Here is a 27,025-nt window from a genome sequence, read left to right as displayed (position 1 = left end):
ACGAGTATCACATGCAATGGTTTCTCTTCCCCTCCAAACAGTTAGCTCAGAAATCCTCCAAAAGGGCAGCATGGTGGCACACTGGTTAGCACAACCGCCTCACGGCGCCTAGGTCCCAGGTTCGATCCGGGACATGCGTCACTGTCCATGTGGAGTTTGCACATTCTCTCCGTGTTTGCGTGGGTTTCGCCCCCACAACCCAAAGATGTGCAGAGTAGGTGAACTGGCCACACTAAATTGCCTCTTAATTGGAAAAAATGAATTGGGTACTCTAAATTTATATAAACAAAAAGAAATCCTCCAAAAACCCATCCTTTGTCCCCTATTTCTCATTTACATGCTGTCCTTCAACGACATCTTCTGAAAACTTGTTAGATTACACATGTCCCACTAACAATGTTGAGCTCTATCTTACCAATGCATTTCTTGACTTCTCCATTGTCACTGATTTGTCACACTGGTGTCTGGAATTTAATTTCTTCCAACTATATATTGGCAAGACCACAGCCATTGTCTTTGACTTTTTTTATTTAAAGTGCTCAATTCATTTTTTTCCAATTAAGGGGCAATTTAGCGTGGCCAACCCTGCACATCTTTGGGTTGTGGGGGTGAGACCCATTGTCATTGATGCTCATCATATACTGCATACTTAGTGTGGTAGTATGTATTAGGGGTCATGTGGGACTGTGAAGCCGTGATGCTATTGGCTGACTGATCCCGGGTCCTGGTTGGCTGTTGACCCCTAGCTCCGGCCTGAAGGCGGAGTATAAGAACCCGGGCTTCTCCCCGCTGCTCCAGTCTGTTGCTGAACTGCGGGGAACAAGTCATGCTTAATAAAGCCTCATCGATGTCATCTCTCTCGTAAGTCATTGTGTGCTACACTTAGTCACTAACTCCCTTGTCCCTGGCAACTGTTAGCACCAACTTGTTTGCAACATATGTGACATTGCAATTTGTTTCCGACCACATATCAGCTCCGTGACCAAGGCTGCCGACTTCCATCTCAGCAACATCACCCCTCAGCTGGTGAAACCCTGATCCCTGTGTTGTTTTTACCTCTTGACTTAACTATTCCTATACTCTCTTGGCCTGCCTTTTATCTTTAAACAGGCACTTGAGATTATCCAGAACTTTGCTGCCTATGTTCAACATACACCAAGTTCCTGTTCATCTCTCCCTGTGCCCACTGACCTTCATTGGCTCCTGACCTGGCAATGCCTCAGTGTTAAAATTCTCATCATTCTTTTCAGTACCTCCAATGCCTCAACCCTTTTTTCTCTGTAGCCTCCTCTGATTCAACAACCCTCCAAGATTTGAGCTCCTCCAATGTTGTCTCAGCTTTAAGCACTCTCGCCTCTGAGTCAGTAGGTTGTGGGCTCCTGGTCCCACACCCAGCCGAGAGCACAAAAGTCAAGGCTGATACTTCAATATTACGCTGAGTGCTCATTGTCAGAGATGTCATCTTTTGGATGTGTTGAAACTGCGAGTCCATTGGTTCTATCACATTAATGTACAAGATCCCATGGCATTGTTTTGAAGAAGTATAGTGACTCCTCTCTAACCTTCAAAAATACGTGAAACACTTTGGTTATATAAGATTCTATATAAATGCAAGTTGTTTTTTATAAATGCCCGATTTTCATAATTTGGTGGCTATATGCTGCCTTCTGCCGAAGCCCAAAACTCTGCTCCGAAAGCGCTCTCCCAAAAGCTTTTTGCTGATTTAAGAAAATCCTTAACCTCTTCCATTTGACCAAACATTTGGTCTATTGTCCCAATATTACTATGTGGTTCAGCATGATTTTTATAACACATGTGAAGTGTGTCCTGTGATGTTCTACTGTGTTAATAATAATAAACGTTATTATTGTCACAAGTAGGCTTACATTAACACTGCAATGAAACGCCCCTAGTCACCACATTCCAGTGCCTGTTCAGGTACACAGAGGGAGAATTCAAAATGTTCAAACTACCTAATGGCACTTCTTTCGGGATTTGTGTGAAGAAACCGGAACACTGGCAGGAAATCCACGCACACGGAGTGCAGACTCTGCAGTGACCCAAGCAGGAATCTAACCTGGGACCCTGGCGCTGTGAAGCAAATGTTAACCACTGTGCTACGGTGCCGCCCATGTGCTACATTAAATACACTTTAGAAATAAAAAATGTTTTTGGCAAGAGTTGGTGTGTAAATGAAATACTCTTAATACGGTCTGAAACCAACTCGAGGGGATCACTTTCTCGAATTTCGTTTTAGTTTTGGGGTTAGCTCAGAATCTCGCTGGAGACATCCGCCATCCCGCCACTTCAGAAACTCTTTCAATTATACAAAACTACAAATTATGAGAAGTGAATACGTTTTCCTTGACATGGCATGTCTGCGATTTCATACGTTGCATTTTATTTTAATTGTGCGTTGCTGAGCAATCCTTTTAAAAGCGAGCTTATAGAAAATTGTTTCGCAAATCTTCCCTCTGTATTTGCAAACAAAACCACATGATGGCATAATTTGCATCTCAATTATATCCTTCCTGTCACTAAAGTGTTCCCAGACGCTGCGGCTCAAGAGCAATTATGCAAACAGCTTTGGGGTTGTTTGCCAACAACGAAGTTTTGCAAAAGCAATTTTAAACAATTCGAAAACTTGTTTTATTCGAAGTTGCACCCTGTATCTGCGACTATTAAACCGAGCTGTGCCATTGTTAGGTCGATTCATAGCTTGAAATGCCCGTTCTGTCTTCGACCGAAATTCAACCGAGGATCATGGAAAATGCCGACCCTCAGCTTTGTCGCCTTGGTGCGATGTCAAAAATGCAAAAGTGGTTCAGACTGGAGCAGGGGAACAGCACAAGAAGCGGAGCTGAAGCTTCAAGCTGCGCTGACTGTTGCAGCAGCAATCCCGGACCCGGGACACCCAGCACGCGGCGGCAGTGGGCCAATCGGACCCGGGGCGGGAGGGAGCGCGGGGGGTCTAGAGCCGGGCGGGAGGGAGCGCGCGGGGTCTGGAGCCGGGCTTGTGTGTGGAGCGCGCGGCGGCGACCAAGGGAGCGAGCACGCGGAAACTCCGGCCGGGAAGGGGCGGGGCCGGTAGAAGCCCCTCCCCCTGGAGCGGACTGGACTGGAAGAGAGCGGAGTTGCTGTCGCGCCTCCAACCCCCCCCCCCCCCCCCCGATGAGCCGAGCCCAGCGGCAACAGGTTTGCAGTCGGGTTGCTGCTTTACCTCCCCCGCGAATGGACGGCACCGCCTGTGGATAAGGAACCTGGGGACTGAGATCGAGAGGAGAGTCCGCAGCCATGGGTGAGGTCCTCGGCTCTGTGCGGGGAAGGGAAGCGTGGTGCCAGGAGCTGCCCTACTCTCGGTGTGTGTATATGGAGGGAGGCTGTCCAACTTGGAGCTCCCTCCCTGGCTCCGGCTGTCTGATCTCTGAGCTGCTATTCCCAGGTATTCAGCAGCTCCTCCCCGGAGTTCAGCTCCTGAATTATTCACACCCGGAGCCTGCCTGCGCTAGCTGGTTTCCTGAGTAACTAATCCAACTACATTGACACTGTTCAACTCTTTTTTTTTTTATTCCCTCCCCCTCTTTGTCTTTTCCATGAGTTTTCTTTTAAGCGTCTGGGTGAAATGGAGCTGAATTCCTGGAAGAGGCGGCGACAAGATTTGGGGGAAATCGTTTAAGTTAAAGTTTGGGTGGGAGGGAGTGAGGAGGAACTCACTGGGGGAAGGGAAATCTCCTTTACTCATCAAATGGACGGATTTCCGGTGAATTAGTTCTTTAACTACTCTGAACCCAACTTTTAGTTGACCTTCATTTCTTTTTATGCTACAGTAATAATGGAGTATCCCTGTTAATGATCTACTTTTGATAACGAGCAAACTACACCTAGAGTTGAGTCATTCTGGGAGCGAATGGCCACAATGTTCCCTGCCCCGATTGAACTACTCCACTGCAGATGTGTGCAGCTCCAAGTATGAAGTGGATGAAAAGGCCCAAGCAAATATGCGATTTCAGGTGGAAATGGAGGATGGGTTCATTTATTCAAATGATTTTAAAAGAGAAGTTAGGTTGTAGAAATGGCATCCTTGGCGAAACGTTGGATAGTTATTGCTACTTTTTGAAAGATGCAGATTAGTGATAAGAAGGGACGATGGCCCATTATTACTTTTGCTGCAATCTGCTTGGTCGCTAAGCGAAAGACCGCTTGCATTTGCCCCTAATCGTGTCTCAGCAAGTACAGGCAAAGAGCGCTGGGCAAGTGAGTAGAGGCCAAACAGGAACCGGATAGGGACAAGGTGAGGTGTGTGTCAAAGCATTTTCAGGAATGAGGGCCTTGAAGTCAAGAAGGAAGAAAAAAAGGTACTCGAGTGAGGGTGGACTAGCTGAAGGACCAATAACTGATGGAATAGTTGTGGATAAGGACAGTTGAACAGAGTACAGGGTCAAATGGTGTGAGCAGAGGTGAGATGAAGCTACGGAAGAATTTGAAAATTAGGAAAATAATAGCTAATTCATTGAGGCACATGATTCGGGCAGGAACATTAGCCCTGATAATTAACAGCGTGCACAAGAATGGTCCTGGCTGAACATTTGGGTCATACCTGTAGTTTTGGTCGGCAGCGGCAACACTGAGTTTGTCTCCGTGCAGGAGCTTGGAACAAAACGCTGCTCCATTAATGTCAACATCAATTCCTAGCCAATCCAGTGATACCATTACTAGTTCTGATACAATGATTTGAGAATGGTTTCTGTTGTTGAATAACATTTGCTGTTTCATGTTTGCTACTTTGTATTTTTCAATTGTTTTGTACGTACTTTGATTCTATCTTATCCTTTTGGTTATCTGTATATCTGAAGTCACTGAAGTTCTCGTACTTGTCAGTTTGTTTTTATCTTCCTACTTTAGCTACAGGTAGCAGAGGCTCTGATTGTTGCCTTTTCCTATTAAATTACCCTAATTTGACTTTACCTGAATTTACTGTTTTTTTAATTTAAAAAAATAAATAAACATCAAATAAAACCACAACCAAGATATAAAAGATAACCAACAAATAATAAACAGAACACAGCATAACTCAAATAGTGAACAACCCCAATCCGCCCTCCCTACCATACCCCCTACCCTCTCTGCCTCCACTTTTTCTTGCTAACTGTAACCTATAACCCCCCCACCCCCGACTTAACTGCCTGGAAGAAGTCAATGAACGGCTTGCATATTTGGCCGAACCCTTCCATTGACCCCCTTAAGGCAAATAGAATTTTCGCAGCCTAAGGAAATCCACGAGATCGCACACTCATACCACTGGTTTTGGAGGCTCCGAGTCCCTCCACCCCAATAAGATCCGTCTCCGGGCTACCAGAGAAGCAAAGGCCAGAACGTTGGCCTCTCACACCCTGGACTCCTGGGTTTTCTGACACTCCAAACGCTGCCAGCCAATTCGGGATACAGGACCACCTTCACTCCCAGTACCTCCCACATCACGCCAGTTAACCCCCACCAAAATCCCTGCAACTTCGGGGAGGCCCAAAACATGTCAATATGATTTGCGCCCCCCCCCCCCCAACTATACACCGCCTACACCTATCCACCCCCTCAAAGAACCTACTCATTCTAGCCACCGTCAAATGCGCCCTATGAACTGCCTTAAATTGGATGAGACTCAACCTGGCGCATGAGGAGGACCCATTCGCTCTCCTCCAAGCTTCCATCCAAAGCCTAGCCTCCGGCTCACCCTCTCACGTTTGCTGAACTACTCCTATTGGGGCACCCTACCAATCCACCAGTTCCTAAGGAATCTCTGACCCCCTGCCCTCTCCAACCCCTGTTCTCGACAGCGCCTCGTCCTGCAACCCCGGGGGCAGCAGATCAGGAAAGGACAGCACCTGCTTTCTCACGTAGTTCCACAACTGTAAGTACTGGAACCTGTTTCCACGGGTCAACTCATACTCCTCCAGTCCTTCCAAACTCTGGAAGCTGCCCTCTACAAACAAACCTCCAAACCACTCAATCCCCACCCGCCACCAACCCTGAAACACCCCTGCCCAGTTCCCAGAGTGAACCTGTGATTCCCACAGATCGGTGCCCAAACTGAGGACCCCTCAAGCCTCCGGTGATGTCACCACTGCCCCCACACCCTTAGGGCCACTGCTACCGGTGAACACGTGGAATAACTCTCCCAAACTAGCACCCTTACACGAGGTTGCCTCCATCTGCTCCCAAACCAACCCCTCCCTCACTACCCACTTCCTTACCATGGCTATATTTGCCGCCCAATAATTTATTAAATTTGGCAAGACCAATTCGCCCCACTCCCAACAGCGCCTTGTTTACCGAGGGGCCTTTTCCAGCCACACAAATCCTAATATCAATGAGTTAACCTTCTTGGAAAAAGGCCATGCGGTAAAAATCGGGAGGTCCTGGAATGCAAACAAAATCCTCGGGAGCACGGACATATTTACGGTCTGCATCCGCCCCGCCAATGACAACAGAAGCACACCCCTTCTTTTAAATTTGCTCTTCATTTACTCCATCCAGATTCAACTTGTATAACTGCTCCCAGCCCCTCGCCACCTGGATACTTAGATACCTAAAACTCGCCTCCACTATCTTAAATGGCAGCTTGCCCGGCCTCCTCTCCTGCCTCCTTGCCTGAATCGGAAAGACCTCATTCTTTCCCATGTTTAATTTGTACCCTGAAAACCAACCGAATTTCACAAAATGTCCATAATACCTCCTATGCTTTCTAGTAGATCCAATTACAACAGCAGGTAGTCCGCACATAGGGACACACCTTGCTCCATCCCACCCACACCATCCCTTTCCAACCCCGTGGCGCTCTAAGCGCCAATGCCAGTGGCTCTGTTGCCAAGACAAAAAGCAACGGGGAGTGTGGGCATCCCTGCCTCGTCCCCAGTACAACCTAAAGTACCTTGAGCTCACACGATTTGTTCTTGCATTCGCCACTGGTGCCTGGTAAACCAATCAAATCTAATCTACAAACCCCAGTCAAAACCTCCCCAGTACTGCCCACAAATAGTCCCACTCTACCCAATCAAAGGCCTTCTCCATTTCCATTGCGACCGCCACTTTCACCGTCGTCCCTCTGGGGGCACTTAGGTGCTTGATATTGGCCGACATATGCATCCCTTTTTGGAATCCCGTCTGGTCCCCACCCATCACCCCCGGCACACAATCCTCAATCCGCGAGGCCAGAACCTTAGCCAGCAAATTGGCTTCCACATTCAACGGCGATGTTGGACAGTAGGAACCACACTACTCCCCGGGTCCTTGTCTTTCTTCAGGATCAGAGATTTTGAAACCTGCGCCAACGTAGGGCGGAGCTCGCCCTTCTCCCTCACCTCATTAAATACCCTCGCCAGCAGGGATCCTAGGTCACCCAAACACGTTTTATAAAACTCAACTGGGAAACCTTCTGGACCCGGGCCTTCCCTGCCTGCATTGCCCCCATACCCTCCAGCACCTCCACCAATCCAATGGGCGCCCCCAACCCCTCTACCAGACCCTCCTTCACCCGGGGGAATTCCAACCCGTCCAAAAAATCCTGCATTCCCTCCCCCTCAGCCGGGGATTCCGATTCATGAAGTCTCCTAAAGAAGTCCTCAAACACCTCATTCACTCCCACCAGATCCAATACCACTCCATCCTTGCCGTCCTTCACCCTGCCAATCTCCCTCGCCACCTCCTGCTTCCTGAGCTGGTGGGCCAGCATCCTGCTAGCCTTATCCCAGTACTCATATACTGCCTATCTGGCCCTCAGCAACTGCCCCACTGCCTTCCCTGTGGACTCCAACCCAAACTCCATCTGGAGCTTTTGCCTCTCCTTCAATTATCCCACCTCTGGGATTCCGAGTACCTTTTGTCCACCCACATAATCAGGTCCACCAACTTTGACATCTCTGCCCGCTCTTCCTTATCCCTGTGGGTCCGAATTGATATAAACTCCCCCTGACCACTGCCTTGAGTGTGTTCTATAGTGTGGCGGCCGGGACCTTACCTGTATCATTTACCTCCACGTACCCCCGGATGGCGCCCCTTACCCGCTCACACACCTCCTCCTCTGTTAGCAGCCACACATTCAACCACCACTGCGGGTGCTGAGCCCCCCACCCCCCGGATCCACTCGCAAGTGCACCCAATGTGGCGTGTGGCCGAATATCTCGAGTCCATCACACCCACCTGCAACGACTTAGCCACCACAAAAACATCAATTGGTGAGTAGACATTATGCAAGTAGGAGATGTATGAAAACTGCTTTGCCCACACACATAATCAGCCGGTGTGAGTCCAGGTCCGCGATCTTCCCCAATACCTGCCTCATAAATTCCACATCGTCCCAATTTGGGGCATAAACATTAACTAGGACCACTGGCACCCCTCCAATTTCCCACTTACCATCCCAACCTCCCCCCCCCCCCCCCCCCCGAATCCGCTACAATATTCTCCACCTCAAATGCCGCCCGCTTATTGACCGGCACTCCACGCATCTTCATATCTAACCCTGAATGGAAAACTTGCCCTACCCACCTTTCCCTCGCCTTGTCTGGTCCCCAATCTTCAGATGTGTCTCTTGCAAAAAGGCCACATCTGCCTTCAAACTCCCCAGATGCACGAAAACACGTGACTGTTTGACTGGCCCAGCGACCTCGCATCCATGTGACCAGCCTGGTTGGAGGCCCCCCCCCCCCCCGATCCGCTGGATCAACCATACCTCTTCTTAGACCAGCCTCCGCAGGTGCCATGCGACCCTCCATGCCCATCCCAGGATGTCCATTGTCACTACTCCCTCCCATATAACGCCACAGCAACAACACCTTCGTCAGCAGCCCCCCCTCCCTCCCCTAAACAACACAACAACCTATCCCCACTACTCTCCCATTAACTAACCCGCCCAGTTAACCTGGCAGCCCCTGCCAAAGGAGACACAACCTCCTAACCCCCCAATTGATTCCCCCTGTTCACTCCTCTCACAATGGTGCAACAATAAACAATAAGAAAACAAAAAAACCCCAACAGTCAAAAAGGTGCCCTCACCCCGTCACCGCCTCGAAACATCTGAGGAGAAGAGTTCCCCAACCATCCATCGAACAAAAAACCCCCCAAGAATTACCAAAGAACAGGAGAAAATAAACCACATTCCTCTCCACACCCCTCATCCACAGTTCCATGTCCTCCTTTACCTGTCAGTCCATTGTCCCTCAGAAATTCCGTCGCCTCCTCTGGTGTTCCAAATTAGTGCTCTTTATTACTAAAGATCACCGAGAGGCGAGCCGGGTACAGAATCCCAAACCTCAGCACCATCAAATCACAGTATATTGGTTCAACAGCTGACTTGACATATAGAACTACAATTTTACATACAAGGTGGCACAGTGGTTAGCACTGCTGCCTCACAGCTCCAGGGACCTCAGGTGATTGTGTGGTGTTTGCACTTGTTTCATGTGCGAACATGGGTTTCCTACGGGTGCTCTGGAGTTTCATCCCACAGTGCAAAGATGAGCAGGTTAGGTGGATTGGCCATGGTAAATTGTCACTTAGTGTCCAAAAAGGTTTGGTGGAGTTACTGGGTTAGGGGTAGGGTGGAGGCATGAGCTTAAGTAGGATGCTCTTTCTAAGGGGTGGTGCAGATTCGATGGGCTGAATGGCCTCCTACTGCACTGTAAATTCTTATGATTCTATATGGGGCTGAGTAAGGGTCTCTGATTGAAAAATGTAAATTCAATTTCTGTTACCGTCATTTCCTTTCCTCTCTCCCTCAAATAGTTTGTTCATTGTGCAATCAGATTCTTATTCTCCCCACCACGATCACGTTGCACTCTTGTGATCAGGAATAGTTCATACTTGCCTTTTTATCTCTTTGTCTGCTCCTCTTCCTGCCAACTTGGATACTGATGGTGATTATTCATACTCAAAAGGGCTTGCTGACTCAACCAGGTTTTAGTCTTGTCTATATATTGTGTAGTCTAAAGCTACTTTTGCTATGTTTGTTTGTATATAGAATCAGTGGGGTGGGGAATTATGAGTTACGGAGATAAGTCAGGAAAGTGAACTTTGTGAGTGTTAGATCAAATATCGTCATATGAAATGGTCGAGCAGGCGGGCGGCATGGTGGCGCAGTGGTTAGACCCTGGCCTCTGGTCACTGTCCGAGTGGAGTTTGCACATTCTCCCCGTGTCTGAGTGGGTCCCGCCCCCATAACCAAAGATGTGCAGGGTAGGTGGATTGGCTACACGAAATTGCACCTTAATTGGAAAAAAAGAGAGACTTGGATACTCTAAATTTATTTTAAAAATGGCAGAGCAAGCTCAAAGGGCTGAATGGCCTACTCCTGTTCCGATTTGTTAGTCTTATGTGCATATCAGTTACCATTCTGCACTAAAATGTCCTGTCCCTCCTTGCCACCTGCCTCCACACAACCTGGCCGACTCTGCATTTCTCCTTGTCTAACCGATAGTTTTCACGCTGAGTATTCAGCAGAAATTAAATAATGTCTTGGTGCATCAATTACTTGGTTCTTGCTGGCCTCTCCAGTGACTGATACATCTCCCACCCAAGCCCACTTGTCTCCTGAAGTAGAAACCATTTAGTATCCGTTTTTCTTTCTCGAGGTGGGGTTTGGTGGTGGTAAAGCAGATTAACTGCCCCTTGACTGCTGAGGATTGAATGAGGCAGCATTTAATCTGTGTGCTCTTTGCTGAACAACATTTTGAAGTTCATTTTGTGGATCACCAGTACAGCACATCAGATGCTCACATTTCCCATCTTTAAAAAAAAAAAAAAAAATTAGGGTAGCCAATTATTTTTTTTCCCATTAAGGAGCAATTTAGTGTGGTCAATCCACCTACCCTGACCATCTTTGGGTTGTGGGGGTGAGACCCACGCAGACACTGGGAGAACGTGCAAGTTCCACACGGACAGTAATCTGGGGCCAGGATTGAACACGAGTCCTCGGCGCTTAGGCAGCAGTGTTAACCACTGTGCTGCCCCTCCATTTACCATCTTAACTCCTATTTTGTCCTTTTATGGCTGATAACCCCAAGGATGTTGATAGTGAGGGACTACGTGATGGTAATGTCATTGAATGTCAAGGAGCGATGGTTTGAATCTCTCTTACTGGAGATGGTCATTGCCTGGCACTTCAAGCCTGGATATTGTCTAGGTCTTGCTGCATTTGCACGTGGACTACTTCAGTGTCTGAGGAGATGCAAATGGTGCTGAACAATGTGCAATCAGCAGTGAGCATCCCCATTATGCTGGAAGGAAGGTTCTGACCTTATGCTGGAAGGAAGGTTCTTGAAGAAGCAGCTGAAGATGGTTGCGCCCGGGACCTTTGATTGCATTCCAAACGCTGCATTGCTAATTTGTCTAGAACTGCATATTTTTTCTACCCAGAGACTAACTCACTCATCATTCAGGCCTTTACAGATGTTCACCGAATCCTTGTATCTCAATACATCAAATTCAACATTTTGCTTAGTTTATAAATTCTTCACAATACCCCTTACCATCCCCACCCCTCTCAACCCCCATCATTCTCTGGAATCAGAGCCACTGATTATCTGTTGACTTCTCGCCCTCCAACTCCATCATTGGACAACAATAGTTACTTCCAAAATAGAAACAGTCCTGATAGAGTGGGAGGTATGGTAATGTTTTTCTGTAAGATGTACTGAATTTGAAGCATTCCAGCTTGGGTCATACTACTGCTTGTTTGACATTTCTGACCTGCAACCATTGCAGCGGTCACACGAGTGGAAAAAAATTGAATTTAAATAATAGTTTTCACAACATCAGGACATCCCTAAGTGCCTTCCAACAGTGAAAAGCGTTTGAAGAGGAGTCACTGTTTTAATGCAGGAAACATCACAACCAATTTGCCCACAGCAAGTTCCCATAAACAGCAGTGTGATAAATAACGAACAGGGGACGTCTTTTTAGTGATGTTAATTGAGGAGTAAATATTTTTATTTAAAAAAACAACATTTTATTAAGGCATTTAGATTTTATCATACCAGAAATTGCAAAAACAAATGTAAACATAATTCACTACATAAACCCCCCCCCAGCCAACAACCATACCCAGCCAACATAACTTATACATACAATTCCCCAGTCCCTCCATCACCTCTCGCTGATCCCGCCTAAACTAAACTAACTTCCCCCCCCCCCCCCCCCCCCAACCTAACCTCCCCTCCCCCTTCTTATCGTATCTGCTAACAGTTTAGTTTTCCCTGAAAAGTCAATAAACAGCTGCCGCCTCCAGACGAACCCTAGCATTGATCCTCTCGGGGCAAACTTAATTTTCTCAAGCCTGAGAAACCCAGCCATGTTGCTAACCCATACTCCCGATTTTGGTGGCTCCGCGTCCCTCCAGAATAATAGGATCTGTCTCCGGGCTACCAAGGAGGCAAAGGCCAAAATGTCAGCCTCTCTTGCCATCTGGACTCCCCGGTCTTCCGACACTCCAAAAATCGCCACCTCTGGACTCTGGAGCGGGGGGGGGGCTCGTTTTTAACACCGTGGATATGACATCAGCAAATCCCTGCCAAAATCCCCTAAGCTTCGGACATGACCAAAATATGTGGACATGGTTTGCAGGCCCTCCCCCACATCTGTCCTCTATCCCAAAAAACCTGCTCATCCGGGCACATGTGTGCCCGGTGAACCACCTTAAATTGTATCAGGCTGAGCCTGGCACATGATGAGGACGTATTGACTTCACTCAACCCATCCTCCCACAGATCTGCCTCTAGCTCCTTACTAAGCTCATCTTCCCACTCGCGCTTTACCTCCCCTATCTGGGCTCCCTCCCACACCATAAGCTCTTTATAAATTTCCAAGACATTCCCTTCCCCTACTTCTGTTTTAGAATCTACCTTGTCCTGTATCCCGTGTGGTGGTAGAAGAGGAAAGTCGAAACCTGTCTTCGTACAAAGTCTCTCACCTGCAGATTGCGAAACCCATTACCCCCTCGGCAATTCAAAATCCTCCAAACAGTGGGCTAAACAGCTGGCTTGTATTGCAGAACAATGCCAGCAGTGCGGGTTCAATTCCCGTACCAGACTCCCTGAACAGGCGCCGGAATGCGGCGACTAGGGGCTTTTAACAGTAACTTCATTGAAGCCTACTTGTGACAATAAGCGATTATTATTAACAAGGAAAGCTCTCATCGATAAACAAATCCCCCAGCCTCTCAATCCCTGCTCTTTGCCACCTCCGAAACACCCCATTCGACCTCCCCAGCACAAACCAGTGTTTGCCACAAATTGGAGCCAACACCGACGCTCCCTCCACTCCCATATGCTTCCACCACTGCCCCCATACGCTCAGAGCCGACACGACCACTGGGCTTGTGGAATATCGAACCGGCGAGAGCGGCAGAGGTCCCGTTACCAGTGCTCCTAAGCTTGTGCCCCTACAAGAAGCCGCCTCCACCCGCTCCCATACCAACCCCTCCCCCACCCCCACTTCCTGATCATGGCTATATTTGCCGCCCAGGAGTAATTCCTAAAGTTCGTTAGGGCCAATCCCCCATCTCCCCGCCCTCGGCTCCGCTCCAACAGCACTTTCCTCACTCGAGGGGTTTTACCCGCCCATACAAACCCAGAAATCACCAAATTAACCTGCTTGAAAAAGCCTTTGGGATAAAAATAGGGAGACACTGTAAGACATACAAAAATCTCGGGAGAACCGTCATCTTTACGGTCTGCACCCTCCCCGCCAGTGACAGCGGGAGCATGTCCCACCTCCGAAAGTCCTTCTTCTTTTACTTAACTAACCGGGCCAGATTTCCGAGGAATACATATTGACCAGGATTTCAGGCATTGCCCCTGTGCCCCTCTTCAAAATAACGCAATGGGATCTTGTGCCTCCACCTGAGGGGGCAGATGGGACATTGGTTTAAGGTCTCATTAGAAAGATGGTCCCTCTGACTAGGCTTGCACAGTGCATTTCACATTTTCTAGTCATGCAGTCATTGCGGTTGGAGCCACATAACCTCAGGAGAAAAGCTTAAGAAGTTCTGATCTTTGTATGCTTCTATTTCTGATTTATCCTACTTTGAATTTCATAGATCGAGGTTTGCAGCTAAGTCCTAAAACAAGATCTGTTTGCATAAATGTCTTCAAGTATATACAAATTAATTGAAGCCTTGAAGTTAGATGCAACGTTTGATAGACAATTACCTTGTTTCTGAGATTCATTGCTTGTAGTAGGAAAATGCACTTTGTATGTCACACAGGAATTTTGCTGTATTTGATTTGGCCTCTAAGCTTCTTTTCAATGTTTAGATAGTTTTTTTCCTGTGTTGCATTGGAAGTTTTCACATATCTGTAAAATATTTGATTATATTCTGTGTGTTCGTATGAACTTGGAAGATTTTTTTTGGTTTGGAAAAGAATGGAATTATCCAGTAATTTGAATAAAATAATTTAAATGAAATAACACATCCTAAAGTATGAAAGTGACTATGGAACTTAATTGAAACTTACAAGCTGTGTATTGCAAGGTTGTGTCATTTCACAAAAATACCCTGATTGTGTTCTGCTTCTTGCCATAGCACAATGAAAGTTCCATCAGGGAATCTGGCTCAGTTCTGGGCACTTTCCTACAATTGCACATTTATAGACATCACAACCATCTTGTAAGTTGATTATTTTGCCTCCATCTGGATCCACCCACCTTGTTGGCAATGGGTTGTGTTGTGGAGTGGGTTTGTGCATGATCTTCCTCACTGTCCAAACATGCAACATTCCTTATAGAATCAACAGGCCTCATGTGCGTCACCAATCCAAACATCAACATTTTGTCACTCTCTCCATCAGCAATGGATTCAAATTTAAATTTTGCTGGCTGTCAATGGTTTGGTTGAAGAAATACCGATACTTCTCATCCATGTCTCCCTTCTGTTTCTCTAGACCAGTGTTCTTCAAACTTTTTTTCCGGGTACCCATTTTTGCCCACCTTCGCGACCCACGCCGGCCGACCTGCGTGACCCACCATTTTCTCTTGCCTTCTTAGTTGCTGACAAAAATGGAGGAAATGGCTTTGGTTCCCTTTGGCCCTTGTACACGCTCCACCAAGGAACCTGTTGGATGAAGGTGAACTCTTCTGGTGTCGGAAAGTATGGAGTCACCATCTATCCAAAGTAATGCGTTTGTTTCCTTTAAAATTTTATCAAATAAATCCCCCCCGAACTTGTAAAAAAAATGAATAAAATAAATGAAAAAAATAAAAATTAAATGAATAAACCCCCCCCCCCCCCCGAACTTGGAAAACAATAACCTGCGGCCGTTTATAAAAAAAAGCGGCTGCACTGCGTATACATGCCTGATCATCGGCCGATGATCTGGCGCACATGTGCAGTGCGGCCACATTTTTTTTTTTTACATGTTCGTGGCCATTTTGAAGGTCGCTTGCAGCCAGCGTTATTAACCGCCGACTGCTCCGGCTGTTGCGTGCAGATTTGCGCGACCGGGAGCGCTGCGACGGACCTCTCCGCGACCCACCCGACACGCGCCCGCGGGCCGCACCCCTGAGTTTGACAATGCCTGCCCTAGACTATAGGCAGAGCACCAATCTGCAACAAAAGGTGGAGGCTTTTGTAATTCCCAATTATTGGCTGTTGAGCCATTTTCCAAGCAGTGTCCTGTCTTCAAAAGTGCACATTTTGTTCGGTGCATCTGTGTGCTGAGGTTTACCATGAGAAAATATTTCAGGAATTGTATTCCATGCTTCTTCAGATGAAGTTAAATTAAAAATAATAGAGAAGTTTATAAAGGGAGGAATAGAAAATAAGGCAGCAAAAATGATTTGAAAAAGACAAAGCACTAGATAATTAAAAAAAATATTTTTATTAAGGCATTTGTAAATAAACATCGAACGCAACCAAAATCAAAAGAGAACAGAAGGAGATGGCATCATAGCTAAATAAGTAACCAACAACCTGACTTCCCTACCATGCCCCCCCCGATCCTTTCTGACCCCACACCCCCTCCCTGCTGCAAAGCATTAGTTTGGTTGCCTTACAAGATTATACTGCAGCACATGGCTCCTCATAACTTGGGTTCATGACAGTTTAAAAAATCTTGTTTAATCTTGTTTAAAAAATGTATTTTATTCTGCAAAGTTTTTCATTACAACAAAGTAAAAGAAAACAATGACAGAACAAATACCATTGCAAATTCCACCAACCCACAACTATCCCCAACCCCCCATAACAAACAAAACCACCCCACCCCAGCAACTGACGGTGACCAATTTCCTGAAAAAGATGAAAGGCTGCCACCTCAAATAGAACCCGCTCACTGACTCTCCTGGTGTACGTCCCATTCTCAAGATACAGAAATTCCACGAGATCACTCAGCCAGGTTGAAGCACTGGGTGGTACCGTAGAGCGCCACCCGAGTAGAACTTTCCTCTGGGCTAGTAGAGGTGCAGATGAGGACGTCCACCTTCTGCCCCATCTGCAACACCAGCACATCTGATGCACCAAAAATAGCCACCAACGGGCACGGCTCCAGCTGAATCCCCAGAATCCCCTACATGCTAAAAAAGAAGACCCAGAAGCTTCCAAGTTTAGAGCAAGACCAAAACGTGTGTATAATTCACTGGTGCCCTGCCTCGCATAATAATTGTACCTATCCTCTGGAAGAATCCACTTATCCGCAGCCTGGTAAAGTGCAGCACGTGCACCACCTTGAACTGGATCAAGCTGAGCCTAGCACAAGAGGAGGTGAAGTTGACCCTGTGAAGAGCTACAATCCACAACCCTCATCGGAAACTGGACCCAGTTCACCCTTCCACTTGTCTTTACTTCCTCCAACAGATCCGGACACGGAGCTTTACCCGACTGCAATAATCCGATACACTTCATAACCTCCTGTCCCACCATTGCCTCCAACTCCTCCCTTCTCCCCAGCTGCACCATTGGGAAGGACAACCGGTCAAAAAACTGTATCACTGACAGTCTCGCCTCTGAGGCTCTGCCTTCTATAGCTCTCGATAAAAGACCTGGGGCGGAAACCAACCCACTGCTCAAATAGGTTCATTACAGTTTCATAGATTATCATAGAATTTACAGTGCAAAAGGAGGCCATTCGGCCCATCTAGTCTGCACCGGCCCTTGGAAAGAACACCCTATCCCAAGGTCAACACCTCCACCCTATCCCCATAACCCAGTAACCCCACCCAACACTAAGGGCAATTTTGGACACTAAGGGCAATTTATCATGGCCAATCCACCTAACCTGCACATCTTTTGACTGGGAGGAAACCGGAGCACCCGGAGGAAACCCACTCACACACTGGGAGGATGTGCAGACTCCGCACAGACAGTGACCCAAGCCGGAATCGAACCTGGGACCCTGGAGCTGTGAAGCAATTGTGCTATCCAAAATGCTACCGTGTTAAGGAAATTGAAGAAAGCATTCCCAATTATTTGGTTGGGAACATTTGGACACTTTCCTTTCCACTCCACAATTTAAAAAACATAGACCAAATAAAGGTAAACAAAATAGATTTTATATTTTTCTCATGTTCCATGTGCAAAATGTCAATTATTTCATCCAATCTAGTTTATTTTTCCAACTTTATTTTCACGCCCAAAAATATATGTGGACAGAGCAAATACACATCAAATATTTTAAGTTCCTATACTGGCTTCAAAAATAATTTTAGCAAAAATATAGCACACTGGGAATATGATTTCCTCCCATCTCCTCAAAGGCCAAGATTAGGAACAAAGAAAAATGCAGCCCAATCAAATCAGACAAAAACATGCATCAGTCCTCATTGCATAATTAATTTCTGTCCTCCCCTCAACAAAAGAGTTAAATATCTTTTTTGCAAATACCCGATAAGATGTGGCCTCTGCACCTCTTCAATTATTCTAGTGTATTTCCTCCGGCTAGTTCACTGTATTTCTCCTCTCCAAAGCCAATATAAAAGAAAAATTAGTTTTTCTTGCAGAAGGTGCATATTACTTTTGTTTTCTATGCATATGTAACGTTTGAGAACATTACTCTATAATCACAGTTAGCCTGCCCTATAGGTCTTTGTCTATAACGAATGCTCTCTATATTTGAAAAATAATCAATTCATAACCTTAAGCAAGATATAAATTTCCCTTGTGTCCAATATTCTTTGCTTATGCATCAATGATAGCACGTAGTAACCATCAAGAAATAATAAATTTAATAAAATCAAAAATACTGTGGATGCTGGAAATGAAACAAAAACAGAAAATGCTGGATATACTCAGCAGGCCTGGCAGCATCTCTGGAGAGAAACAGTTAACATTTCCGTCCTAAATGATCCTTCTACAGAACTTAATTTGAAGTTATCTCTTTACTGCTGAGCTACTGTTTCATATCAGGTGTAGTTCAGTAGGAGCACAGAGTCAGTAAGTCATGAGTTCATGCTCCACTCGAGTGTTTAAAAAACCATTTTAAATTAGTTAAGGGGATGTGGGGCTGGTTAGGCCAGCATTTATTGCCCATGCCCAGTTGCCCTTCAGAAGCTGGTGGTGAGTTGTCTTCTAGAAACGATGCAGCCCCCCCCGCGAGTTGCTGCTGCCATTGACCAATGTCTACCGCTCTGCCAGGAAGTCAACGGTTGCCACTGCCTAAAGAACCCTTGTACCGACCCCCTCAAGGCGAATTTCACCCTTTCCAACTTAATGAACCCTGCCATATCGTTGATCCAGGATTCCACGCTTGGGGGCCTCTCATCCTTCCACTGGAGAAGAATCCTTCGCCGGGCTACCAGGGACACAAAGGCCAGAATTCCGGCCTCTTTTGCCTCCTGCACTCCTGGCTCCTCTGCCACCCCAAATATTGCGAGCCCCCAGCCCGGCTTGACCCTGGATCCTACCACCCTCAACACCGTCCTCGCTACGCCCTTCCTCCAGCGCTGGGCATGCCCAGAACATATGGGTGTGGTTTGCTGGGCTCCCTGAGCACCTAACACACCTGTCCTCACCCCCAAAAAACCGACTCATCCTTGTCCTGGTCATGTGTGCCCTGTGCAGCACCTTAAACTGTGAGGCTGAGCCTCGTGCTCGATGAGTAAGAGTTCATCCTCCCCAGGGCATCTGCGCACGTCCCTTCCTCAATTTCCTCTCCCAACTCCTCCTCCCACTTACCTTTTACCTCCACTACCGAGGGCTCCTCCTCCTCCTGCATCACCTGGTAAGTTTCCGAGATCTTCCCCACTCCCACCCACCCCCCCGAGAGCACCCTGTCCTGTACTGTGTGTGGCCGTAGCCGCGGGAATTCCACCACCTGCCGTCTGGCAAATGCCGTTACCTGTAAGTACCTGAAGGTGTTCCCCGGGGGAGCCCGTACTTCTCCTCCAGCTCACCCAGGCTCGCAAACTCCCCATCCACAAACAAGTCCCCAACTTTCGTATCCCTGCCCTGTGCCACCCCGCAAACCCTCCACCTGCTCTTCCTGGGGCAAACCGGTGGTTCCCCCGTAATGGCCCCCAAATATTTTGAGGGCAGCCACCACCACCGGGCTCGTGATATACCTCCTTGGAGGGAGCGGCAGCGGCGCCGTTGCCAGCGCCCCCAGACTCATACCCACACAAGACGCCGTCTCCAGCCTCTTCCATGCAGCCCCTCCCCCTCCATCACACACTTGCGCACCATCGTCGCATTGGCGGCCCAGTAGTATCCACAGAGGTTGGGCAGTGCCAGTTTCCCCCCCCCCCCCCATCTCTACTCCGCTCCAGGAACACCCTTCTCACCCTCCGAGTCCCTCGCGCCCACACAAACCCCATTATACTCCTGTTAACCCGCCTGAAAAAAGCCTTCGGGATAAACACGAGGAGGCACTGGAACAGGAACAGAAACCTTGGGAGCATCGTCATTTTGATTGACTGCACCCTACCCGCCAAGGACAGCGGCAACACGTCCCACCTCTTGAACTCCTCCTCCATTTGCTTCACCAGCCTTGTAAAATTAAGCCTATGCAGGGCCCCCCAGCTCCTGGCCACCTGGACTCCCAGATACCTGAAGCTCCTCTCTGCCTTTTTTAGTGGGAGCTCGTCAATCCCCCTCTCCTGGTCCCCTGGATGAACTACGAAAAGCTTGCTCTTCCCCATGTTGAGCTTGTACCCCGTAAAGTCCCCGAATTTCCTAAGAATCCTCATTACCTCCGGCATTCCTCCCACCGGGTCCACCACATACAGCAGCAGGTCGTCCGCATAAAGTGACACCCTATGCTCCTCCCCATCGCGCACCAACCCCCTCCAGTTCCTTGACTCCCTCAGTGCCATAGCCAGGGGTTCAATCGCCAGTGCGAAGAGCAGGGGGGATAAGGGACACCCCTGTCTCATCCCTCGGTGCAGACGAAAGTACTCGGACCTCCTCCTGTTTGTGGCCACACTCTCCATCGGGACCCCATACAGCAGCCTAACCCACCTTTCAAACCCCTCCCCAAACCCGAACCTCTTCAGCACCTCCCACAGGTACCCCCACTCTACCCTATCGAAGGCTTTCTCAGCGTCCATCGCCACCACTATCTTCGCCTCCCCCTCCCTCGACGGCAAAGCCCCCCACCCCCCTTGCCTCATTAAAGGTCCTAACTAACAGCGGGCCCAACAGGTCCATATATGTTTTATAGAATTCGACCGGGAAACCGTCCGGCCCCGGAGCCTTTCCCGCTTGCATGCTTCCTATTCCTTTGATCAGCTCCTCCAGCCCAATCGGGGCCCCCAATCCCACCACCAGTCCCTTTTCCACCTTTGGAAACCTCAATTGGTCCAGGAAGCGGCCCATCCCTCCCTTCTCCCGTGGTGGCTCGGATCGGTACAGTTCCTCGTAGAAGTCCCTGAAGACCCCATTGATGCCAACTCCACTCCGCAGCACACTCCCTCCCCTTAACTCCCCGATCTCCCTAGCTGCGTCCCGCTTCCGAAGCTGATGCGCCAGCATCCGGCTTGCCTTTTCCCCATACTTGTAAATCGCCCCCTGGGCCTTCCTCGACTGCACCTCCACCTTCCTGGTGGTCACCAGGTCGAATTCGGCCTGGAGGCTACGCCTCTTCCTCAACAGTCCTTCCTCGGGCTCCTCCGCATACCTCCTGTCCACCCTCGCCATCTCCCCAGCAGCCTCTCCCTCTCCCCCCACTCCCTCCGCTCCTTGTGGACCCTAATGGAGATCAGCTCTCCCCTCATCACCGCCTTCAGTGCCTCCCATACCATCCCCACTCGGACCTCCCCGTTGTCGTTGGTCTCCAGGTACCTCTCTATACTTCCTCGGACCCGCTCGCTCACCTCCTCGTCCGCCAACAGCCCCACCTCCAAGCGCCACAGCGGGCGCTGGTCCCTCTCCTCCCCCATCTCCAAGTACACCCAATGCGGGGCGTGGTCCAAAATGGCTATTGCCGAATACTCAGTATCCTCTACTCTTGCTATCAGCGCCCTACTCGAGATGAAAAAGTCGATTCGGAAATAAGCCTTATGGACATGTGAGAAGAATTAAAATTCCCTAGCCCCCGGTCTTGAAAATCACCCGGCCCGTTTCCCACAGCGGCATACCCCCGTCTCGGTTCCCCCCCCCCCCCCAACTCGCTCCAGCTCCTCCTTGACCTTAGCAGCAGCAACTCTATTCCCCCCACCCACCCCCCTGGCTAGGATCCATCCCAGCTGATTTACCCCCCCCCCCCCTCTCCATTGCACTTCCGCAAGTCTGCTGACCCCGGCCACTCCCGCCTCTCCTTCGACTCCTCCCATTGTGTGGCACATCCTCCTCTCCCGTCCCCGCCCATAGGCTCTCCCCCTCCCCCTTCTGTTCTAAGCGCAGGAAACAACCCTCGCTGCCCCGCCCCCTACAGTCTTCAGCGCGGGAAAAAGCCCGCGCTTTCCACCTACCAGGCCCCGCCACCTCTGACGCAACTCCTTTTACAGGCCTGGTCCCCTCACCCCTGACTCGGGCCTCCCCCTCCCCCACGGGGCCCCATCTCACCTCTGTCATGATATTCAAACACACACATCATGATGGACACACTAACAGGCAAATCAGAGTACACAACACCACAACCAATCACAGACAAGAACACCAACCACATAAAAAGCACGAGCACGACACCTGGAGGTCAGTAGGTCTGGGGAGAAGGAAACAAGAAAGAGCTGTTGAAACACCACAAGCAGGGAGCCCCCCACGTGCAGAGTGCAAAGACCAAGTTGTAAATAGTGAGTTTAAATAAAGAAGCGTTGTACCACATGCAACTGTGTTGGCTCTTCTGTGTGTCAGAACACCCAACACCACAACCTCTAAGAGCCCCCCCTGACCAACCCAACCAAAACAGTGCCCAACCCCCCCCAGCCACCCTCACTGACCCAAAAGAGAAAAAACACAAAGAAAAAGAAACCCGGAGCAATACAAAGGCCCCCCCTCTCGAAACAAAAATAAACATAGCATATCAACCGCAGTCCCCAATCGCCCGTCCCGACCCTCAATCTGTGTCCAACGTCTTGGCCTGAACAAAGTCCCACGCCTCATCCGGAGACTCAAAATAATGGTGCCGGTCCTTGTAGGTAACCCACAGTTGCGCCGGCTGCAACATGCCAAACTTCACCCCCTTCCTGTGCAGCACCGCCTTCGCTCGATTGTACCCGGCCCTCCTCTTCGCCACCTCCCCACTCCAGTCCTGATATATCCGAACCTCCGCGTTCTCCCACCTGCTGCTCCTCCTTTTTGGCACCCCTGAGCACACACTCCCGATCGACGAATCGATGGAACCTCACCAGCACCGCCCGCGGAGGCTCGTTAGCCTTGGGCCTCCTCGCCAGCACTCTATGGGCCCCTTCCAGCTGCACGGGCCCCTGGAAGGACCCCGCTACCATCAGCGAGTTCAACATGGTGACCACATAGGCCCCCACGTCCAGCCCCTCCGGGAGGCCCAGAATCCGCAGATTCTTCCGCCTCGACTGATTCTCCATCTCCTCGAACCGCTCCTGCTATTTCTTGTGGAGCGCCTCGTGCGCCTCCATCTTTACCAGCAGGCCTAAGATCTCGTCCTCATTGTCAGAGATCTTTTTGTCGAGCCTCGCGCATCGCCACTCCCTGGGCCGTCTGTGTCTCCAGCAGCTTATCAATAGACGCCTTCATCGGCTCTAGCAGGTCCGTTTTAATCTCTCTGAAGCAGCGATGGATACCCTCCTGCTACTCTTCCGCCCACTGCATCCACGCTGCCTGGTCTCCGCCCGCCGCCATTTTGTCCTTCTTCCCTCGCACCTTCTTCGGGTCCACCACCACCTTTTTTGTCACCCCGCTCCTAGTTGAAGCCATATACTGATGGGGAGCTGTTGTAGACTCCTTCCCACATCGGGAAACGTCGAAAAAGTGCCGTTGGGGGCCCTGAAAAGAGCTCAGAATTCCGTTTTTGCGGGAGCCGCCGAATGTGCGACTTAGCTCCGCATAGCCGCAACCGGAAGTCTGATGCAGTCCATGAGGTGTAGAGACACCAACAGTGCTGTTAGGGAGGGAGTTCCAGGTTTTTGACCCAGAGGCAGTGAAGGAACGGCGATATATTTCCAAGTCAGGGTGGTGAGTGATTTGGAGGGAAACCTCCAGGTGGTTGGGTTCCCAGGTGTCTGCTGTTCGTGGCCTTCTAGATGGCCAGTGATCATGGGAGGGAAGGTGCTGTCTCAGGAACTTTGGCGAGTTACTGCAGTGCATCTTGTAGATGGTACACAAGACTGCTACTGTTCTTTGCTGGAGGGATTGAATGTTTGTGGAAGTGGGAGCAATCAAGCGGGCTGCTTTGTCCTGGGTGGTTTCAAGCTTCTTGAGTGTTGTTGGGGGCAGGATGTAAGTTACTCGCCGTAGGAATCCTAGCCTTTGACTTGACCTGGTAGCCACAGTATTAATGTGGCTAGTCCAATTCAGTTTCTGATCTACGGTAACTACCAGGATGTTGATTGTGGGGGATTCAGCGATAGTAATGCCATTGAATGTCAAGGGGCAATGGTTAGATTCTCTTTTGTAGGAGATGGTCATTGCCAGACACTTGTGTGGCTTGAATGTAACTTGTCAGCCCAAGCCTGGATATTGTCCAGGTCTTGCTGCATGTGGACATGAACTGCTTCATTATCGGAGGAGTCATGAATGGTGCTGAACATTGTGCAGTCATCTCCACTTCTGACATAATGGTGGAAGGGAGGTCATTGATGAAGCAGCTGAAGATGGTTGGGCTGAGGAGTGATGTCCTGGAACTGAGATGATTGACCTCCAACCACCACAACCGTCTTACTTTGTGCCCGGTATGACTCCAACCAATGTAGAGTTTCCCCCCCTGATTGACTCCAGTTTAGCTAGGGCTCCTTGATGCCACACTCAGTCTAATGCTGCCTTGATGTCACGGGCAGTCATTCTCACCTGACCTCTGACAATCAGCTCTTTTGCCCATGTTTGAACCAAGGCTGTAATGAGGTTAGGAGCTGAGTGACCCTGGCGCAACCCAAATTGAGCATCTGTGAGCAGATTATTGCTGAGTAAGTGCCGCTTGATAGCACTGCTGATGACTCCTTCCATTAGTTTGCTGATAATGGAGAGTAGACTGATAGGACGGTAATTGGCTGGGTTCAATTTGTCCTGTTTCTTATGTACAGGATCCACCTGGGCAATTTTCCATATTGCTGAATAGATGCCAGTGTTGTAACTGTGTAACTGTACTGGAACAGCTTGGCTAGGGGTGCGGCAGGTTCTGGAGCACTATTGCCTGAATATTGTCAGGGCCCAAAGCCTTTGCAGTATCCAGTGCCTTCAGCCGTTTCTTGATATCATGTGGAGTGAATCCTATTAGGCTGAAGACTGACATTTGTGATGTTGGGGACCTCCGGAACAGACCAAAATGGATCATCCACTCGACACTTCTGGCGAAAGATTGTTGTGAATGCTTCAGCCTTATCTTTGTACATAACAGAGAGATGTAGTTCAATGTAGCATCTCCGTAATGAGGGAGGACTGCACTGTGGAAAGTACTGTCATTGAGGTTAGTTGCTGAATTTATTGACTCCTTACATTACAACTGGTGACTACAACCTAAAAGTACTTAATTGGCTGTGAAGTGCTTTGGGATAGCTAATCGTGTGACCATTGTGAATTACCCAGATCCTGGCCTGGCAACTGCTTCCTTTAACAGCTTTGACAAAGAGTCATCCAGACTCGAAACGTCAGCTCCATTTTGTCTCCACAGATACTGTCAGACCTGCCTAGTTTGTCCAGTATTTTCTGTTTTGTTTTCAGTTTCCAGAATCCACAGTAATTTGCTTTTATCGTTCCTTCTGACTTGTTAGTAACATAATAGCCACAATAACAACAATCACAAGTGAAGAAGACATTCAATAAAGCACATAGCTCTGCTCAGAAGCTTTGGGAACTGCAGGTCCGAAGTCACCTGTCCTCCCAATTGAAGTACTTAATTGGCAGTATAATTCTTTGGAATGTTTTGGGTTGTGAAAGGCAACTTCTTTCATTCTAATTGTATGTTATTTCCCATTAAATATTCATCAAAAAAATTAAAAAATTAAATTTATGAAGTGACTTATTCATCTCGATTATGTGTTCACATTTCTGGGTTGGAAATTGAAGTCATTACCTTCTCACTCAGGCAAGAAAGCCACAATTGGCAATGTTCCTAGAAAATTTGGTGCATCTCAAAACTTTTAATTCAAATTTCTAGATAATTTCACACAAAATGGGCGTTGAACTAATATAAAAATCAAACTTAACCTGATTCAAGTAAGCCTGAGTAACCTTTGTTGTGTAATGTTTCTAAAACAGATAAATTGATATGGTAAAGACTCTAGGACCGACTGGTGGATCAGCCACTTCAAAACAACCAATCAAAGTCCACATATGGAGAAACAAGTAACATTTCCACAGCAAGAATTTCCAATCATGTAGCCCTTTTATCATATTATATAGCTGATTTCTGAAACAATCTACCAAAACAGGAACAAGGCAACTGAAATCAAATTACATGAAAGAATACTGTTCTTGAAACTTGAACTGAGGCAGTACAGTCGGCCAAAGACTGAAATTAGAGCGAGAATGGGATGAAGAGTTAAGTGGTGAGTCATAGGTAGGCAAGGGTTACACAGGTGGATAGAGAGTGGTGTGTGGGAGACTGCACAGCAAGCAAAAGATGCAGCATACTCGTTTTGAGGAAACACACATTTTTGTTTCAACTAAGATTGTGTGGATTTCACAGTTAATGGGTTAACCCCATTATAGGTACTAGCTATGAGTGGCTCTCCGAGGGCCCGCCATTGCTTAGGTTTCAAAAGCTATCTTCAACCAATTGCTACAAATTTCGATACTTAAAACAAAATATTCTTTGGGGATGTGTGCACATCTGATGAGGCCAGTGTATGTTGCCCATCTGTAATTGCCCTTGAGAAGGTGGCGATGAGCTTTGTACTATTGCAGTCCATATGATGTAGTTTGGACGTCCAAGATTTTGACCCAGCAACAGTGAAGGAAAAGCAATATAATTCCAAATACGGATGGTGTGTGGCTTGGGAAACGTGCAGGTAGTGATGTTTCTGTGGATTTGTTACCTTTTTACTTCGAGGTGGTAGATCTTATGGGTTTGAAATGTACTGTGGAAGGAGTCTTGGTGAGTTGCCCCATTGCATCTTGTAGATGGTACGCACTGCTGTCACTGTGAATCAGTGGTGGAAGGACTGAATGTGTAAGGTGGTGAATGGATTACCAGTCAAATGGGCAGCTTTGGCCTGGATGGTTTTGAGCTTTGTGAGCTTTGGACTGCACTCATCCAGGCAAGTGGAGAGTATTCCATGGACTGCACTCATCCAGGCAAGTGGAGAGTACTCCATCATATTTCTAACCTGTGCCTTGTAGATGGTGATCAGGCTTTTGGGAGTCAGGAGGTTAAGTATTCACAGGATTCCCAACCTCTAATCTCTTGTAGCCACAGCGTTCCATTTCTGGCCGATGGTGACCCTCCCCCCACCCTCCAAGGATGTTGCTAGATCCAAT

At 48.3% G+C, this 27,025-nt stretch overlaps 1 protein-coding gene across 2 annotated transcripts in view; it reads left to right on the top strand.

Annotated features, from left to right (window-relative positions):
- Nucleotides 1–3,158: 3,158 nt before the first annotated feature.
- Nucleotides 3,159–27,025, top strand: part of cd2ap (CD2-associated protein) — a 318,661-nt gene continuing 294,794 nt past the window's right edge. The window contains exon 1 of one of the 2 annotated variants that reach the window (XM_072499137.1): nucleotides 3,159–3,298. In XM_072499137.1, coding sequence (XP_072355238.1) covers nucleotides 3,295–3,298 — 4 coding nt within the window. In that variant the 5' untranslated portion in view covers nucleotides 3,159–3,294. Of the gene's footprint in view, nucleotides 3,299–3,354; nucleotides 3,443–27,025 lie in introns of those variants that run through there. The other variant, XM_072499136.1, reaches the window with a different exon arrangement.

Source organism: Scyliorhinus torazame, chromosome 4, assembly GCF_047496885.1.
Source record: "Scyliorhinus torazame isolate Kashiwa2021f chromosome 4, sScyTor2.1, whole genome shotgun sequence".
NCBI classification, from domain to species: domain Eukaryota; kingdom Metazoa; phylum Chordata; class Chondrichthyes; order Carcharhiniformes; family Scyliorhinidae; genus Scyliorhinus; species Scyliorhinus torazame.
This window is presented reverse-complemented; position numbering and strand designations above follow the sequence as displayed.